General features: G+C 39.6%; 2 protein-coding genes across 3 annotated transcripts in view; one reads left to right on the plus strand and one right to left on the minus strand.

Moving 5' to 3' along the window:
- The window catches only part of TTC13 (tetratricopeptide repeat domain 13), a 39,450-nt gene extending 38,292 nt beyond the window's left edge, over positions 1-1,158 (minus strand). Inside the window, exon 1 of one of the 2 annotated variants that reach the window (XM_041468527.1) lies at positions 960-1,158. In XM_041468527.1, the coding sequence (XP_041324461.1) occupies positions 960-1,158 (199 nt within the window). The remainder of the gene's footprint in view (positions 1-959) is intronic. The other variant, XM_041468536.1, reaches the window with a different exon arrangement.
- On the plus strand, positions 1,142-19,105 carry ARV1 (ARV1 homolog, fatty acid homeostasis modulator). Its single transcript, XM_041468547.1, is given in 8 exon segments — positions 1,142-1,198; positions 1,201-1,273; positions 1,276-1,394; positions 1,396-1,500; positions 10,949-11,068; positions 12,748-12,901; positions 14,097-14,321; positions 14,837-19,105. Coding segments are annotated over 8 exon segments (945 nt in total). The 5' UTR covers positions 1,142-1,156; the 3' UTR covers positions 14,944-19,105.
- Positions 19,106-20,401: the final 1,296 nt, after the last annotated feature.

Here is a 20,401-nt window from a genome sequence, read left to right on the forward strand (position 1 = left end):
ATTACAAGACATCAATTTAACCTGAAAAACAGCAGAACATCTGCTACTCGAACTTGTCACTCATAAGAGAAGCATCCAAGTCACCAGTAAAATAGATATAACTGTAGCTGCAATTAAATTGAGCCACATCTCACTGACTGAAACACGGAACTGATATGGTTGGAAGATGAAGATCACCCAGTTCAACCCTCCTGCAAGATCACCTCGAGCAGGTGACACAAGAACACATCCAGGTGGGTTTTGAATGTCTCCAGATAGGGAAAATCCACAAGCTCCTTGGGCAGCCTGCTCCAAGTGCTCTGACACTTTCATACAAAGTGGTTCTTCCTCAAGTTGAACTGCAACTTGTTTTATTTTAGTCTGTGGTCACTGCTCCTCATCCTGTTTCTGGGCATCCCTAAAAAGTCTGGCACCATACTCTTCACACCTGCCTTTGAGATATTTATATACCCTAATGAGATTCCCTCTCAGTCTTCTTTCCTTTAGACTAAACAGGCCCAGCTCCCACAGCCTCTCTTGGTGAAAGACGTTCCAGACCCCTGGAGCCCCTCCAGCAACTCCTTGTACAGAGAAACTCAGCAATATGAGCACGGAGTGCTGGCATATCCCCGTACTACTGAGAGCAGGAATTAAGAAGCAGGCAGAGTCCAGCTGCTGGGTTCGGGAGATGAATGGGCAGCAGGGATCCTGCCGTGTGGTACCTACAGTGCGCCCGTCCCAGGAGTGAGAGGTTTCCCTCGGCTCGCTGCCACAGCCTCTGTGGCTCCGCGCCACGCAAGGCACGGCGGGCTCACCTGCGGGCATCCTCGCGTGAGTCAGCCGAGGGCAGCGGCGCGCACACCGAGGGGCCGCCGGCACCCCGCACCGCCCCGGGCCCCCCACCGGCACCGCCGCCCCCGCGGCCTCGGCACCGCCGCCCCAGGCTGCGGGCGGTCACCGCGGCGACGCCCCTGACTCACCGCACTCGGCCGAGTACTGCTCCGCCCACTCCCCCGCCGGGCCGTGGCGCTGCCGGTGCCGCTCCTGCTGGATCAGGGACAGCGCCGGGTAGCGCTCGGTGAGGGCGAGGGCGGTCCGGGCCAGCAGGGCCAGCAGGGCCAGCGGCACCCACGGACCCGGCGCCAAGCCGCCGGCAGGTGCCATCTTCACGGCGCGCATGTGCGCCGCCTCGGCCGGGAGCACGGGGTGTCCCCGCCGCCCCCCGCCCACAGGGCCGCCGTCGCACTGCCCCTTGGGACATGGAGTTCTCCACCGGCGAGGTCGGGCGTACGGCAGCTGCAGAAAACCACAGCTCCCGGGATGCAGCGCGGCGCGGTCTGGCTCGGCTGCGCTTCCGAACGCGGAAACGAGGAGGCGGTGTGGAAGCGCTGACAGGACTGGGCGTGCTCCCGACTGGGCGCCATGGCGGCGCTCGGCGCCTACCGCTGTATCGAGTGCAACGGGGAGGCGACGGAGCTGTACCGGGACTACCAGCGCGGGGTGCTCCGCATCTCCATCTGCGTGAGTCAGGACGGCGAGCAGTGGGTGGGGGAGGCCAGGAATGCACGTGGGAAGTTCTGACGTCAGCAGGCGGCGGCGCGCGGCACGTGGTAGTGGTCCCGGTGGCACGCGGGCGCCTGAGCCCCTTGTAGCGCCCCCTGCTGCCGGGCTCGGGCCGTGCCCGCGCGTTGTGGCTGTTTTCCCTGAATCCAGGTGTCTTATCAGGAAAGGCTGAGAGAGTTGGGCCTGTTTAGCCTCGAGAGGAGACGACTGAGACGGGGACTCATCAGTGTGTATAAATATCTAAGGGAGGGTGTCATGAGCCAGGGTCTTTTTGGTGGTGCTAAGCAGTAGGACAAGAGGCAATGGATAGATACTGATGCACAGGAAGTTCCACCTGGATATGAGGAAGAACTTCTTCACTGTGCAGGTGACTGAGCACTGGAGCAGATTGTCTTGAGAGGTTGTGGAGTCTCTCTCACTGGAGATGTTCAGGAACCATCTGGACACAACCCTGTGTCAGGTGCTCTAGGATGACGCTGCTTGAGCAGAATGGTTGGACAAGATGACCCCGTGTGGTCTTTTTCAACCTGGCCCATTCTGTGATTCTGCCGGTTTTCTGTCTGCTCTGCTTCCCAGTGTCATTTCTTCCTGTTCCTTGAGTGCACCTGTGTGCTGGAGCTGACCCGACTGGCCTGCCTGTTTCTGTGCAGGGCACTGCAGTGCATTTGCTGCTGTGTGTGCTTGGCCTGGCTCTTGCTGAACGGCAGATCTGAGCGTGGCTCCATGGTTGAACACAGCTCCCGTGCCACTGGACCTGAATGTCAGGTCTTAGTGATGATTATTTAAAGGTACCTGGGGGTTCTGGTCGATGGCAAGTTGGACATGAGCCAGCAGTGCCCTGCAGCCAGGAGGGCCAGCCCTGTCCTGGGGGGCATCAGGGACAGCATCACCAGCCGGGCAAGGGAGGGGATTGTCCTGCTCTGCTCTGCTCTGCACTGGGGCAGCCTCACCTTGAGTCCTTGGGGCAGTTTTGGGCAAAGCAGAGTAAGGAAGACGTAAAGCTATTGCAGAGCATCTAAAGGAGGATTACAAAGCTGATGAAGGATGTAGAGGGGAAACCCTATGAGGAGCAGCTGAGGTCACTTGGCTTATCCAACCTGGAGAAGAGGAGGCTGAGGGGAGACCTCATTGAAATTTACAACTTTCTCTTGCTTATTAATTTAGTGCTGATAAACAGATTTAAGGCAACCTGGGAGCCAGTAGATGGCACTCATTCCCCTTGGCATTTAACCATTTGAGGACCAAAGAACCTGGTCTGTTTGCATGCCACGTAAAATCAAAGACTTAAGTCCTAGTTACTGTATGCATTACAAATGCTAAACTCATATAAAAAGAGTAAAGAACTGAGTAAAAGAAAGAGGAAAGAATCACACTTTCCTAGCAGTTGGGAATTCTGTCCACGTTTCCATGCAGCCCCAGATCCGTACTATTTTTCACTAACTCGTACCAGTCTGTTTCCTCTGGCTGTGTTGTGAGTCATCATGGTTCAGTTTCGGTTCTAGTTGCTCTTACATGGCGTGTGTCATATCATCACAAAACTTTCCCTCAATTTCTGGCCACTCAGGCATTGCTGAGAGCCAGAGACACGTTAGCTCATGGCGCATAAAGTGGAGATGAGAATGTTGAAAGATTGCCAAGATCAAAAGATTCTTTCAGTTGAGCTGATGTGACTTCGGGTTTATCTGCGTACAGCAGGAAAGCCCTCCTGTTGTCTCCAGCTACCAAGGCCCCATGGTTAGAGCAATGCTTGGTTTACTTTTTCTTTTTAATCTGCAAGGATAGTTTTGTCACTGTACCAACTCTCTGCAGGCATTCTATTCCATGCAGGCAAGGCTGTGCTCTGGCCAGAGACCTCTGTTGTTCATCATCATGCTGCTGACAACGAAAAATAGTCAAGTACTGAATGTCCTTTGATATCCTTCACAGACTTTCATGAGTAGTGATATGAGTGTGTCAATGTTATGAATCTTCTTGATAATCAAACCTGAAAATAATGATAGATTAGAAATTTTCACTTAAAAATATATGAAGACCCCACTTATCAGTGTGAAACATAATTTATATCAGTTATGTATAAAACTTAGAGTGTAGACCTCTAAAACCTTAAAGAAAGCTGAAGGTATTTAAGAAAAATTGAAGGTCTGAGGTGAGAGTAGAAGGTGTGATCACTCAGCCTGAGAACATTTTTCATCTGTCTTTGTGGAGTGAGAGCATTGAGTACTACTACTCTGCTGTAGCATTAAGAGAGAAGAAATGAAAAATTCATAGAAAGATTGTATGTTGATACTCAAAGTGAGGCTAATGGGCATCATCTAGATAATTTTTTTTTGTTAAAAACACTTGTGTTTCATTCCCATTTTCAAGTAGTACCTAGAAATACTGACACCTTAAGGAAAAAAAACAGACAACAACCCAACATTTGTTCCATATAGTAAGGAAAACAGAAGGCCCCAGAAAATTGGGAACAAGCAGAACATTGTCAAGATCACTGTTTCATACTGACCTACAGACTTTCCCCAATACTATTTTAAAGTCATCCTTGATACGTTAAGAAATCTGCATCTAAAAGATCTTTGCCATTCTCAGGACAATCCTGTCATTCAGCAATTTTTGGAACATTATCTCAAGGTTGAAGAAGCTAAGTTCTCCCAGCAGCAGCTTCTATTTAGCCCTACATTTATTTTAGGATGTGTTTAACCTGATCTGAATGTGATTTTGAGGTGGAAGATTTCAGTTTGAATGCCTAAGCAAAATACCATGATTTTTTATTCTGTTATTAATTTGTTGAAGAGAAGAATGAATTTTTTCCAGAGGCAAATACTAAAAGCTTCCATTAAGGAACATGTGTTTCCAGCCCACAATATTAGAGTACAATTTTGGAAATTCAGCCTAATGTTGCTTTAGTTTAGTTACCGCTCTTAATATAATTAAAAGTTTCTTTGAACTCCATATTGTAATTTTAATATGGGCAAGCATTAAAGACCTCACAAGTGTTATTATCCACTCTGGGAATAAATTTGTAACAGATGCTGAAGGAACTAAAGAAACTTTCTTCTATAAAACATAGAAGTCCACACAGTACGCTTGGGCTGGAAAGGTCGTGTCTTCTTAATAACTCTGCAAGGTGGCTAACTGCCATAAATTCCTCAAGTTCTGTAACTTCTTTTTAAATCTGTTTTGTTTAATTAAGACCATTTTCAGCTGAAGCCTAGCCCAAACCTCTGGCATTACACATTTAGTGGATGAACCATTTTCTCATCCTGCGTGTACTTTGCTGTGGAAGTAGCATTACAAGAGATAAATGGAGCTCTTCAATATGGTTTTTCTTCAGTGTGATAACTGAGGAGTGACAGGGAAGGGTGTAGAATCTGTGGGCATGTTAGGATTGCCTCCAGTGGAGGTGAGGTTTGGCACTCACTTTGCATCTCCTGGGTCTGGGTTTAGTCCTAATCTGTGCATTACTGATGTGTTCCCTATTCCCAGCGAGAAGCTATGGTGAAGGTAAGCCTAGGTGGCTCCTTGTAGAGAAGGTTTTTGGTAATTATTTTGAGACCCTTAAAATTTAATTGATCTGTTAATAATACAGCAAATCTTCACTGAATATATTACAAACCAACCATTAAGAACAGCAAGGAAAAAATACTGTTCAAACAACACTGCTACTACAGTAATAATTCTGGGGCGTGGGGTGGGAACATGCTTGGCTAACCTGAAATAAACTCTGCAAAGTGCAATGAATACAGAAAGAAATTAGCAAAGTTCAGTTATTCAGAAATAGAAGGAAAAGCATGCAAACATTTTTTTAAATTTGGTTTTCAATTTCATATGTGTTGTTCTGTTTAAAAATAAAATATTAAAAATGTTCCAGACCGTAACAAAGGAAAATAAATTACTTATTGCAATATATAGAGCACAGTCAGGATCTCCCTTGTGTTTAGTAATAAGAACGCCAAATTGCCTGAGCTGTGCACACTTCATTTAGCTTTTTTGCAATTAAAAAATAATTGAAAAGCTCTTTTTTTTTTTTTTTTTTTTTTTTTTTTTTTGCAAGGCAGAGAGACCTTGCTTTGAATGCAAAGCATTTATGTGGTATGGTAAAGAATCTGTCAAGAGTACAAAAATCATCTTGGAAAATAACATATGCTAATTTTACATAACTATTTACAGACCAACTCACTACTGGAAAAACAATATTTTTAATTTGTTTTCTGAAACAGAATGCATCTGAAACTGGACTGTTTTGTTTTTCAGTCTACTGTGACACTTGGCTGCGTCTCTAATAAAGAATCCATTCCTGAAAGCAGCACAGCTAATGTGTTTTATTATTTAAGGGTGCAATTGGGATTAAGGATGCTCTCACAAGAGTCTTTAATTTGCATATGAACCTGTGCAAATGGACCCTGTTCATGTGGAAGTTATGTAAATGTTGTTACTATTTGCTGTATATGTAGTCCAGCAAAAAATTGTAGCTTAATTTTGCCAAACCCCAAACCCTGGAGAAAGGAATACCATAATAAGACTGTTTCATTGATATTTCTAATGCCCAGAGATTTGCAAATGTATTCCTGGTGTGGTTTTCATGGTAGTTTTAGATCAGGGTGAAGCTTTGTTCTTCAGTCTATATTTTTACTTTCTGTCATGTCCTATGGCTTCCTCTTCAATAGTTCTTTACTTTCCACAAACCCCATCCCAAAATATTTTTATCTAAAAATAAGTAATGTTTTAAAATTAGACAGATGAATCCAAAAAAGTCATGTTCATGTACTTTAGAAACTTTATCCTTCAGAGACAGAAGGTGTTTTCTCAAATATTTGTATACTGTATTGTATTGGGCACACATTTGTGAACACTGTTTCCAAGTTGAGTATCTTTGATGAAAAAAGCAAGAGTTATGTCTTTTGAGTAGTGGTTTATAAAAGACTGATAAACATGAAGTTTGAATTAACATATCAGTACTTTTTTTTTGGTCATATTTAATACAACTGGGACTTTAAAATGCATGTTACTTTCCTTAAATGTTTTGGATTGCTTTGATCAAAAAGAATCTCATACACTACACTATGAAGAAGATGGTTGTACTCGCTTTGAAGTTTTCTTTTTCCTTTAATTTGCCTTTGCTAATTGCTTTTAAATTTTTTTAAGATAACTAAGCAAACTTCTAAGTTATGAAAATTGAAGATTTTTTTTAAACAACAGACAAGCATAGTCCTAAATACTTGATTAGTCAAACAGTTCCTAAAGTAATATCCATTTAAATTTGCTAGAATATTTATATACTTTTAATATCCTTTTTCAGGGGAGCACAGTATCTGTTGGACTTCTGTATGTCAGTATCAAATACTCATAATGTTTCTTAAATTTACCAAATCAGATGATGTGTAAATAGAATTTATGGTGTGAAGCTTGACTTTTCTTCTGACACGTAATCTGGAAGTACCTTTTAATCAAAGTAGTGTCTGTTTTTTCAAGAAAAAAATACCAGTTACTTGTTTCTGATGCCAATTACATATTTAATGCAGAAGTTGAAAAATGGCTAAAAGCATAGAGAAATCCAGTTACCTCTTTTTACTGCTTTTGTGATAACTGAAGAACATCTTTGAGAAAGTCCAAAGAACATGAAAAAGCTCAGTTATGTTAAAGATGTGCCTTCTTCACTCATGCTGCCCAGGTCGCTGACTGCAGCTGGGCAGAACAGCAGTGGGGAATGAGACGTGAGCACCAGGACTGGAGTTCCCGCTAAACTGCCTTAACTAAATCTTAAAAGTAAGTGTGCAAGCAGTTCTCCATAGCTGAGCTGCTCATACCAATCTTCTCTCAAAGTGTTAGTGATTATCAGTGTCCCCAAAGTTACTAGCTGAAACTATCTAGTAAAACATATGTGTACTTAAACTGCATCAGTCCTTGCTTGCACTGATTTTGCTGAAGTCAGGCTTTACTCACAGGTTTCCTTCCTAGACATTTGAGGTTGGTGTCAGATGTTTTAGTTGTATAGCTGGAAAAAATAATGAATAGCCAGGTATGAAAAAAAATCTTCCTAGAGGGCATATTAGTTCTGTAGTGTACTAATGGTACAGCAGCCATCATCCACTTAGTCTGTAGCAGTGCACTGTCACCATGACATTTATGAAAAATCCTTTGCTAGGATTTTTTCCCTCCTGAGGAGCTGAGGGCCTCAGGAAAGAAATGTAAACAATAACTATCTGCTGCTGTGGAATGCAACAGGTGCATCTGTGATTGGTGCATGTTGGTTGTTTCTAATTAAGAGCCAATCACAGACGCAGCTGCATTGGACTCTGAGAGTCACACGATTTTGTTATGCTATTCTAGTTCTTTCAAGCCTTCTGATCATTCTTTTCCCTCTGTTCTTTTAGTATAGTTTTTATGTAGTATTTTAATATAATATATATCATAAGATAATAAATCAGCCTTCTGAAATGGAGTCAAGCCTCGTGTCTCCACACATGGGGAGTCCTCAACAGTGCACACACAAGTCTTTTGCAGCAAAGGTGGTTTGTAGGTCTCACAGATCCCTGGGTGAACTCACACTGGCTAGGTCACTGGCTGGGTAAGCACAGAGGACTTTTCCTTCTTGCAACAGAGACTCAGATAGAAATAAAGTGTCTTAGGAATATAAAACATATTAAGAATAGGGTTCCCATCTAGCTCTGGAAGACAGAAATACTAAATTTAACATAATTTTCACAGCTGCAGAGAAGGTTTGGTATTTGAAGCTGTGAGGCAGAAGATGCCACTATTTGTGTGTTCATTTGTAGCAGTCTCCATATATATCTGCAGTAAATTTCTGTATTGTTGGTTTTGCCTGGATGGTTGGTCTGATAAATTTTCATTTTCTAAAATTCAAGTCAGTGAAAATTTTTCAATACCTCTTAACTGCAAATTTTTTGATCAGTGTTTCATTGGGATCCTCCGGTTGAAAATACCATTCTTTACTCAGAAAGACTTTTGGTCCTGATCAGAAAATGTTCTGTTGTAGGAGAATTTGAGAGCATAATAAAACTGGGTGTACATAGGATACCCTTCATCTAACCGTTATGACACCCATTGTGTTGAATAATCTTACTTTGAATGGACTTGTCCAGTGCTTGTGTGAATAAACCTATTAAAAAAATTGCACTTGTCCGATGCTACATGAACCCAGAGATTTGATGTATACAAATTACCACCTATAAAAAGATCTGTTTATGATTTCCCAGTAGAAAGAAATTAAGCAAGACACTGCCTCTAATTAAATAACAGTTTCTTTTTCACTCTGTTAAATCTTATAACTGTGGTCTTGTGTTATGTCCTTTTTCCATCTAATTTACTTTATGTTTAGACTTATCAAACACTTGGTTAGTTGAGGGAGTTTTTCTAATTCATTACTTCTTGTGTATTGCCATACACAGTGTTGTCTTACTGAAGTGAGTTTTTATTGAATGAGGAGTTTTTCCTTAATCTGGACCAAGAAACACTGATTAGAGGTTGCAGCATTCCCTAGACACTCTATTCAGTTTATGCATTTGTTTGGATGCTTTTCTTGACATTGATGTTGGACTTCTGAGTCAATTTGCTGAAATTCCGCATTCTCATATTCTACAAAATAATTGTGTTGAATAGCAAGGCAGTGTTAACTTTAGATGCTGTTCTGGTTTTGTCTGGTTTAATTTTAAGCCTAATAGCTGGTAGAGTGCTGTGTTTTGGATTCAGAATGAGAATAATGTTGATAACACACTGATGTTTTAGTTGTTGCTATTAGTGCACAGGAGCTGGGAGGAAGCACAGCCAGGAGAGCTGACCAGTGGGATACTCCATACCCCATAAAGTGTCCTGCCCAGTAAATGAACTGGGAGAGTTGTCCAGGAAGGGCTGATCACTGCTCAAGAATGGAATGGGCATTGGTCAGTGGATGGTGAGAAATCGTGTTGTGCAGCTCTTGTTTCTCTTGGGCATGATCTCTCTTATTATCTTCCATTTCATTACTATTGTTATTATATTCTGCTTTATTTCAGTTATGAAACTATTCTTTTCACCACCCATGGGTTTTACCTTCTTCTGAGTCTCCTCCTCATCCTATTGCAGGGTGAGTGAGCAGCAGTGTGGCACTTAGTTGGTCTTTGTATGACAGAAAAATGAAAGTTGAAAAACCTGGGAGTTTGTCTGCAGGTGTGTGTTGTCTGATGCTGCATTTTTGACTGTTCCAGCATTTCAGAGAGTGGTGTGCCGACATTTCTCTTCTGGCAGTGCACCACCATGCACTCATTAAAATGGAAATAGAGATAATTTCTGTGACTGTTGCGTTCTCAGCATGGCAGCTAACAAGAAGGCATGGGGGACCAAGATTAGCTGAGGACATCTTGAGGAACCAAGTAGCCAGACCAGAGGATTAGCAGTAGGAGAAGGCTGGCCTGCAGGAGAGCACCCTGCTGCAAGGGCACTTGTTTGAGCAGAAGTGGTGGCTGCTGCTCCTCTGCTGTTCCTCAGCTCTCTGCTAGAAGTTACTTCCCCCTTAGGTGTGCTAGATGAGCCTTTTGAAAGATAATTTAACCCTCCTGCTCACAGTGTAACAGCCTCTTGTTAGCGCTAACTCAAATCAAGGAGTGATCAGCCAGGCAAGTAAGTCAATAAGGCTGGAGGGGATTGATGGCAAGCAGTTCCCAGTGGTTTGGGTGAAATAACCTCTCTAGCAGAACCAGCAGATGTGTTGGAGAAGTGATGGTTTAGTGTCCTGCCACTGTTTAGTGGCAACTGACTCTTTGGCTGTGCGTCTGTGTGAAAACTACATTATCAGTATTCTGAAAGTATTGGGGTTTGCTCAGTGATGGAGAACTGGTTGAAACATCCAGACAATTTAACATACGGAAGAACAATGAAACAGCAAAAAACATTTACTGTCTCCTTGAAAGGAAGAAAAAGGTAGGATAGGAGGATAAAGCATCTCTGAAAATAAAGAAGTGATAGAATAAATTAATTTTCTTTCTAAAAAATACCCAAAATAACACAAATAAAATATGCCAGGTGAGCCATGATCAGTTAACCTTTAGCATGATACCGGTGCATTTCTTGAGACTTAGGAAAGTAGTTTAGTTTTTTAGTATCTGTGGAGCAAAAAATGATAACTAAGGCCATTCCTCCATATTTCATTGTTGATCTTAATCCAAACCCTGTAAAAGTCAATAATAAATCTTTCTATTTTATAAGGGAACTCTGTGTGTCAAGTGTAGTGTTAAGGGAGAAGAAGCAATTTTTCTGGATGGATTAAAACTGTATTGAAAATTAACATGACATTAGGGAAAAACTAATAATAATTGAATTGCTAATTTGTATTTGTCCAGTTGTACTAAGATCAGAGGAAATTTTATAAACTCTTCCTTTCCTTTTTTTTCTCCTAATTCTTTGTGATTTTCAGAAATCCTGCCAGAAACCTGTGGATAAATACATTGAGTATGATCCTGTTATCATCTTGATTAATGCTGTTTTATGCAAAGCACAAGCATACAGGCATATTCTTTTCAACACAAAGATAAATGTAAGTTGCTATGTCCCTACCTTGTAGCTTTTTTTGTTAAAAATATATTTAGGTTTGGTAAGTCTGTTGTATTAGTTATAAAACTTTAAAGACTGTTCATTTCCTGCCCTTCCACAGATTTCAGCAAGCTGAACCAGTTATATAATGAATAGAACACATGGAATCTCAAACTCCCACTGTTACTAAGACAGCTTCTGTCTTCACAGAAGTGATGCTGCAGTACAGCAAATACAAAGTCATCTTACATGTTAAAGAGAAGGAACTGCAAAGAACTGTTCATGCAGTTTTCTACCTAACCTCTAACCTGCCTGTCACATTAATTGATGCTAAAAGGATGATGTGCTAAATTGCACTGTAAGAGAAAGATCTAATTGCAAATTAATTTTCAGATTGAATTTCTGTTAGAAACAATTGTTTTTCAAATGAGCAAAAGGAGTATAACATACCAAATTAACAACACTGTGCCAGTTAAACCTACTGTACTAATTTCTCACAAGTTTCTCCCTGTGTAATTAACCATGCCCTCAAAGCCAGAGCAAAAAATGGTAGCTTTCACTTGAATTGTGGTTGATGCAGAATGACATAGTTGGGCAGCCCAGTCTGGAGTGTAGAGGCACAGTATTTTAGTATTGCATATTTTTACTGTAAGGACTGATTTCCCAGGAGAGGGAAGCTAATCTAGAGCAAAATCTCTAAGTATAAGTATGTGCTGTGTTCATGTTGGTTCCTCTTAGCCAGTTCAGTTTAAGCAGTGTAGATAAATACACTCACTTCATCTTTCAAGAATAAATCTATCTAAATATTTTTAATTAATTCGATGCTTCTGGAGACTGGTAATAATGTTTCCTGTGAGGCTTCTACAAGGACTGTCTGTGAAAAGTTCATCTATTCAAATAAATTGAGTTGAATTTTAAACTGGCAAAGCCTGTGCATGTATGTGCAGTTGGCATAACTTGCCTTCAATGAAAAAAGTAGAATCCAGCACAGAAATTGTTATGGCTTCTTTAAATCTGTATAAAACCAAAAATCACCTCATATATGCACTGGCTTATAGACTGCATAATGTGGAAACATGCTAACTGTTGGCCCTCACAACATAATTTTTGATGTCACTTCAGAAGATATTTTAAACAGTTTTGTTTGGTTATATTGCTCCCTTTATTTTTGGTGCCTCACTCTTATATGAGCTAAGAAATATTTTGGTATAACTACACTACCTGTTTCTTCTAATGGAGATTGTCCCAGGGAAAAAGAGAAACAAGGCTACTTAAACCAGTTTGCTGAATGGAGCAGTTGCCCTTAAACAGAAATTTTAGATAGTATAATTCTATGCTAACAATGGCACAATTTTGGTTTTTCATTCCTATCTGAATAGTCTTCCCAATTTTAAACAGTATGGATCAGGCCTTAACCACAGTTATATACCTTCTTCTGTACAGAACTGGTCATGCAGTTTTGTGCATGTTGTAATTTGACTGTCATGTTAACAGATGTGAAAAGGATGATGTGCTAAATTAGTGGCTCAACAGAAGTAATTTTGCTTATATGCTAAAGAAAAATAACACACCTACAGAGTTTCTGTAGAGGTGTTTAAATGTATTTTAAATGCCAATTTCTTACTAATGCTTTAATTTATGCTGATTTAATACTACTCCTTTTATTATTCTTTCATTTACCAGATTCATGGGAAGCTCTGCGTATTTTGTTTGCTCTGTGAAGCTTATATCAGGTGGTTGCAACTACAGGATTCAAGCCAAAATACAGATCCTGATGACTTAATCAGATATGCCAAAGAATGGGATTTTTATAGAATGTTTGGCATAGCTTCTTTAGGTAAGATTGGTGATTTGTATTATATACTCTTTAAGCATTGAAGAACTTCAAGCCCATACTGTAAGAATTGATACAGAATGGATGTGATGTCCAACCCAGTATAGTTAGACAATTACACACATACTCTCTTAATTTGTCTAAATGTAATGCAAATGCCTGTTCTGATTACAGTTCAGACAGATATGATCAGCATTAGATATGAAGAGACTGAAAAGTGGCAATATTCAGAAATCTTTGCCTGATATCTCTTGGCATAATTTGAAGATCAGTGTAGAGCTCAGCCTTATTCCGTGTTTCTGTTGACTTGAAGGTTTATGATTTATTAAGATGATACAGTCTTACTAAAGTAAACAGTTGGGAAAAGCTGTATCTGCTTGGGGTTGTTTTTTTTTTAAACAAATACACTGAAATACAGATCAGTGTCATCCACAATAAAGAGTAAATTCTTCTGTGCTCTAAGACTGCACTTGAAGGCAGGGGAGTGGTTTTGTTCTATGCTGGTTAAACATTTTTTCTCATACTTTTTCAGATGTGATAGTGTTTTAATCAAACTTGCAGACTAAAACTAGTATTTTTCTTACACATTCAGAGCTTAATTTAAATTCTTTATTGTCTAATGTTGTTTTAAGTAGGTTTTTATAATATGTCAGTAAAAATATTGAACTGATTTTTCAGTAGTGACTCATCCATTACAATTATTGTGGGAGTTTCTTTGACATCTGCATTAATGCCAGCATATCACAGGAGTGATGTCAAAAAGTCTGGTAGCTCAAAGGTATTTTCACCTTGGTGTTCGTTCTTATGCTGGATGAAAAGGGGTCATTGCTGGTGACCTTTTGCAAAGAAGGATTGATTTTGTTTTACAGCCTAACAGACAGTTGAAAAAAACTCCTCTCTTGTTGCTAAAAAGTGAAAGTGAAGAGGTTCTTGTGCTTAACTTCCTCTGCTATATGGAATCAGAAATATTATAATCCTACAGATAGAATCCTGTGATAGAATTATTCTGAACGTCATGATACTGAATTGGTTTAAGGAATATTTGGCTATTAAAATGAACACAGGTTGTATTTGCCTGTGACTTTTAAAAGTGACTCCATTGCATTTTGGACATGTCATTTTACTGAAATTCATTCAGATCTGGACTTGATTTTTGACATTTTATTCTCTCTTTCCAATGCCTCTTATTTCCTTTCAGAACAAATTTCATTTTTTATTGGCATTTTTATTACCTTGTGGTGGATGACACCTGAGATGCTGAAAAGAAAGTCTGACTTCATCTTGCTTCTCAAAGCACTGCTGTTGTCCACCTATGGAAAGCTCCTGCTAATTCCAGCTGTTATTTGGGAGCATGACTACACGCCTTTGTGCCTTGCATTTATAAAAGTGTTTGTCTTGATATCAAACTCTCAGGCAATTAGAGGTACATTTTTGCATTTTATATACTGCATTATGTGTATAGAATATGTGTGAGAGACTGCTGATGTTACAGAAGTCATTATTGTTATCTTTTTAATCTATATCAGATATGTGACTGAAATAGCTCAGTTTAAATCTGTGTTCTTTAAACTTTAATAGAAAGTGATTGAAACAAAAAAAAAAAATTGTAAAAAGGAAGAAAAAAAATACTTCTTATCTCACCATCATCTCTTTGTATATACAGTATTATATCCACCAGATCCATCTGTTTCCACATCCATTCCTGTTACAATTTGAGGCAACTCATGGATCATTGAAACATAAAATAGATTTCTTTTGAGTTTCTGAAAAATGAAAATTTCATATTAATTTTATTCATGTCTTTGGAATGCAGGCTTTTAACAAATTTATGTGATTTCTAATACACAAAAAAATTAATATCAATTCTCATATGATTTCTGTGATCTTCTTAAATGGTGCATGATACATTTGTTCTGGGTTTTTTTTTTTTTTTTGCAGTTACATTGAACTTGAACCGAATTCTCCCTTGGTTTGCCATCTTCTTTGGATTAATTTTGGAAAATGGTGTGGTCTGCTTGTTCCAGAAAATGGAATGGGATGTTTGAAATGTCAGCCCAGTGAAGAAATACCAAAAACAAGATGATAGTTTTCTAAGAATGATCTCTGCCAGCAGGCTTCAAAAGCACTCTTTTCATAGAGATAAAGAAGGTGATAGATAACAAAAAAAATTAGAAGTTTGGCTGTTTACTGTGCTGAGCCATAAAACTTCAGCCTTAGGTTGTTTATTTTCCCATTAAAAATATTAATGTCTCACTATCCTAACAGTTTTATAAATCTGGCTGCGTCACTGTGGCTGTAAGAAGAAAGGTACACTAAAAAAACCCAGCTCTGCTACCAGTCAGTGCATTTTGGCAGAGAGGAGGATGAATTGTTCCCTTAAGAGGAAGGGAGTCAGTGGAAAAATGTAAAAGCCAAAATTTATATTTCCGCAAAACCAGATTTTCAAAGAGAAAAGTGATCATTTGCAAATAGTTTATTAGAGAAAAGGCAAGTATTCCAGAGTGAAACTACAGTGGGAAAACCAAGCTGCATTCTCTGGAATGTTTGTATAACAATCCAAAATAATAAAATATCTAATTCTAGAGTAATCTCTAGGAATGATAGTTTTTAACTGGCTTGAAATTTTAGGTGATCTCATAGATCTCATAAATGCTGCTTTGTTCTGAAAGCTGAAGAGAGAGTGAAAGGACTGACCCCCAATATGCTGGGCTGTTTGGGATACTGCTTCTTCTGCATTTAAATCACATCCCCCACACCCAGTCTTCATCTGGCTGCACATTTAGTGGAAGAAAAAATTGAAACATGAGGCCATTCAGCAACAGAGTAGTAGTTTAAAAATAAACAAACAAACAAAATTGTTTAGGCCTAAATTAATGAAGAAACATGTATAGAAGTTCTGCACCTTCTTCCTCAGCAGGCAAAAGGAGAGCTAAGTGGCCCACAAAGGAACTGACAGAATTAGTTTCCACAAGACAGTAAAAAGGGCACAAACCCACTTTTGTGCAGACCAGTTTCCATTCATTCCATCCAGTATTTAACTCTCCTGCTTGAGTTCTGGAAGGCTGTACTGTCCATAGGGATTACTTCTATTCTTTGTTTTCTTCAGATGCTGTCTCATGTCTGTGTTTTCCAGAATGAATCAAAAAACATTTTGCAACATCTTCAAGTTAATTCCCAACAGGTTTAGAGTAAGTCTAGATTATGACCACAAAAGACATCAAACATGTTTGTCTGATGGAACTGCCCATGCTAGGCAAGTTACTTGATCAGAAAAGAAAATGATTGCTGATTCTCTTTTATTAAATCAAAGGCTCACAGCACTTTTGTTGTTTGTGTAACACTTCACAACTTCCTGAGCATGTCAGAGAAAGCAAGAAACCCCAACTGCAACATTTTTAAGTATGTGAGACTCTTAATTTGATTGGTAATTAATTAATTTCCCCAGGTTGAGTCTGTTTTGTCCATGACAGTAACTGGTGACTAAACTCTCCCCATCCTTATCCCAACGCATGAGCCCTTCCTTCTGTTTTCTCTCCATTGCCTAGCTGGGGAGTGACAGAGCAGCTTGGTGAGCATCTGACATCCAGACTGGCACTGGCAGTGGTTTCAGTCTAGAGGCTGAGTGGAGCCCATTTCAGTGTAACTAATGCAGGTTATTATATGTAAACATGATGTTGTCAGCAGCAAAATTGTAAATACAATATATATAAATTTGATTTGAGGACAGTCTTCTTAAATTAAACTTGATTTTGAAGTTGTAAAAACTGATTTCAGGTATTTTCTGAGGTTTTTTTCAGAACACCTAGAATGGACACGAACACATTGCAAGAAGCAGTGTTTACCTCTCATGTCACATACACTGATAATGTATCAGTTATGCACTCTGTAGTGCTGCCAGGAGCCACCACTGCACTTACACAACTTAGAAGCAAGAGAAGACAATTAAAAGCTACAGAGCTGTGGAACAAAAGCAGGTGTGGTACAGGTTCTCAGTCTTCAGAGCGTCATTAGTAATGTAGAGCATTCAGCACTCTTTGGTGTTAAAGTTACTCCTGTACTGAAACTAAAATGACAAATACACTAATATTTCATAAATCTAGGGGGAGCTTAAGGACACCCACTGCAGGGGAGGGTGGAGCAGATGAGTGCCTTTTTTATGTTTTTGAAAGCATATAGTGTTTCAGAGAAAACCAAGAATATTTTAAGGTTCTGTCTGTTTAAAACAGTCACATCTCTCTTGCTTTTAGTCTTTTTTGTCTTTCGAACTTATCTTTTTTCCATAAACTTTTTGTAATCAAACAGTTACCTCTGCTGGAAGATGGATGGCAAATAGCCCTTTCTATGTATCATAATCTGTTTCATTAAGTTATAGGAGAGGATTTATTTGAGTTAAAAAACCAGCACCCTGGAAGTGAACCTACAGAAACTCCTTTGAGTTTTGCTTGGAATCAGAAGGAGTATTGTGGCCTATGGAGCAAATTCAGAACTGTGTCGCATGAAATGCACAGAAAAACCAGGGGTATTATTGAGACTTGGATTGAGCAAGGGCTCAGTGATTGCGCAGTGGGAGCTGGCAACTCCTGTGGGTCCATAGGCCATGTAGCAAGTATTTAGAAATTAGCATATGCAAAATTGCAAAATTACAGTAAAAGCTAAGGAGGGTTAAAAGAGATCTAGAAGTCTAGCAGACTCCTACAAAATTAAGATGGCAGAAAAAACTAAGGAGATAGCATCTCAAGAAAAATATGTAAGAAAATATGCAGTATAGATGTTTGAGTGTATCATTAAGGAAATATAAAAACATCCTACTACCAAGTTTACAAATGATGAACATGAAAGAAGAGTAGTATTTATTGCAGACATTTTTGTAATAGTTTAAGTGACAACACAACGTAGCATAGTCTTCCAAGCAGTAAAGTCTATGGGTTTCCCTAGAAAAGATACCAGTAACCTCATTACTTCAATGGCTTGCACTACAGCCTTGAAAATACACTTTTATAAGGCAGAATTAGCAATTGTACAGTGATAGAATTAGTCACTGAACAGGAAGAGCTGTGCAACAGCAGAGCTCTTCATTCTGCATTAGTGCGTGCTGCGTTAGGCTTTGCTGGTGCAAGGGCTACCACCCTTGTGCCCTCCTGCACATACAGACAAGGGAACCCTTTCTTCCACACAAGTCCTGTCTCAGAGGCAGATAAGCTGCCTTTTGTTACCCCAGTCTTCACCAAACTGAAAGTAAAGCAGGACATCTGTACTGGGAAACTATTAGCTGATTTCTCATAAAACAAGCAGGCCCTTGTTTCTCAGGGGCTTGCCTGCTTTTGCATTCCTTGAGCACTCCCCAGCTGAGTGGTGTTAAGCACTGCAGTGCCAGCCTGGAGTTGATGAGGAAACCACTGTTGATTTCAAAACTGGAAGGAACATACATACATATGTGTTCTTTGATTTTTTTTTTTTTTAATCACAAATCCAAGATTTTAAAAATGAACATCCATCTTGAGTTTGGAGAAACGTGAGAATGAAATTTGTGATGAAAAACAGATCACAAAATATTTGTTTTGGTGACTTGGTATCAAGGTCAATTCAAGGTACAACCACAAAAGCTATAAAATTCAAATTATTTCAGGATAACATCTCTAAAAAACCTAAATTGTCCCACAAGCTGGGATTATTCTGAATCTTGTTGAGCTCTGCAAAAATTCATGTGGCAAGAGAGAGAATGAATGCATTCCTCCACTGCTAAAATCAATAGGATTTTTCTTTATGAATTAATTTGAAACTCAGGTTTCTGCAGTTAAAATTTGCAGGAAGGTGTATATAACAAGATTCCCATTTTCTCTCCTGCCTCTTAGCTGTTCTGACCTTCTTAGTCTTTCCAGTAATGCTTACTGTATTACTGAGGTGGCAAGAAACAAGATATGAACATAAGGAGCTTCATAAAACCTTGATCTGCTGTCCTCAATTTGTAGAGCTTTTTTTGAGCTCTGTGTAGACAAATGAGAAGTCTGCAAAGCAACTAGGGAATACTGCTAATGATGTTTTAATTGCTTTTCATTAGAATAATAGATATTATTTGGGTTTGTTTGGGTTTTTTATCCTGGTTCAAAATGTGGTTTAAATTCCTTTACATAGAAGCATAAGAGTGTGAACTTAAGAGGTTTTACATGTACTGGCTGCTGCTGAAATAAATCCAGATGATCCCCTTGATTTCTTACAATCTCTGACTGTAATTCTGTGGACATTTTTTAGGCAGAAGAACTGTTTTGCTGTACAGAAGTGCGTGCCATGGCTCTCTGAGCACAGGACTGGGGGCCTGAATTAAGACCTGAATCCTAATCCTGGCACTAAGACCGACCAGTGCTGTGATGTTGAGCAAGTCATAAATGTGGCTCCATAAAATGATTGTATCTCCACCATCACAGGATTTGGGAGAAGGATTAATTTGTTCATGTCTGCTTAGAAAGATGAAAAGCATTAAGTCCTTTCAGCTGCAGGTTGTTAGGAGTCAGTCAACACCACGAATGTCAGATATGAAACAGACATGCCAGGAGCCAGAGAATGTGAATATTAAAGGTGACATGTTTAAAGTCTTTGTTATACTAAGGGGAGCTTTAATTCTGACCCTCGCTGGCATGCGAGTTCTGGAAGATAACGCATCTGAAGATACGCTTTTAGGAGAATGTACAGCAAATCACTAATCCCTTATTATGATTTTGAAGTTATTGCAGCTGTTGTGTGCCAAAATAAACCTGAAATTAGTTTAAAAATTTGGAGCAAAGGGAACTGGCACACTAGGTGATGTTACGTTCAGCTGTTTGAAGAAAAAATAAGGTACTTTATTTGACAGTTTGTGACTTTGAGGTAAAAAGCACTGGTACATTTTGCAGAAAAATATTTCTTAAAAAAGTACTACAAACCATTGGTATCTTTTCAGTAAACGAATTCAATAACATTCCACAGATTTAAACAAGAAAACAAGACTTCAACAACATATAAGCACTTCTACTCACCTTGCACTCCACTCCTTCCTCAGAACTGCTTATTCACTCTGTAAGCATCTGTGAGTGTTACCTTTATAGTGATTCCCTGCCAGGCAAGCTGCAGCCCATCTGATACTGTCATACATGCATCACTCCTTATCTTTGATCCTTTCTTTGGTCTCTCACTTCTCTTCCTGAACAAAGCTTTGGTTCTAACCATCAAAGCCACATATGTATCATGTCTTGGCTACAGTAGAGATAGTCTCTCTTCCTCTCAGTAGGGCTACAGTGTTCTTTTGATCACGGAAAATCAAAAGCCAGCAGAAGTGTAATAACAACTAGGAAGAAAACATTTCCCATTGAGAACATCCACTGGATAATAACATGCCACATACCAGCACAGAAAAAATATCTTGGATTTTGCAGGATAGGGACCAAAAGAGAATGTATTACATTGAGCATACACCTTATAAATTTGTCCAAAGCAAGAATCTGTTTCCCTCTAAGGACATTTGTCCTACTT

Source organism: Pyrgilauda ruficollis, unplaced genomic scaffold (genome assembly GCF_017590135.1).
Source record: "Pyrgilauda ruficollis isolate IOZ18807 unplaced genomic scaffold, ASM1759013v1 scaffold101, whole genome shotgun sequence".
Classification (NCBI taxonomy): Eukaryota; Metazoa; Chordata; class Aves; order Passeriformes; family Passeridae; genus Pyrgilauda; species Pyrgilauda ruficollis.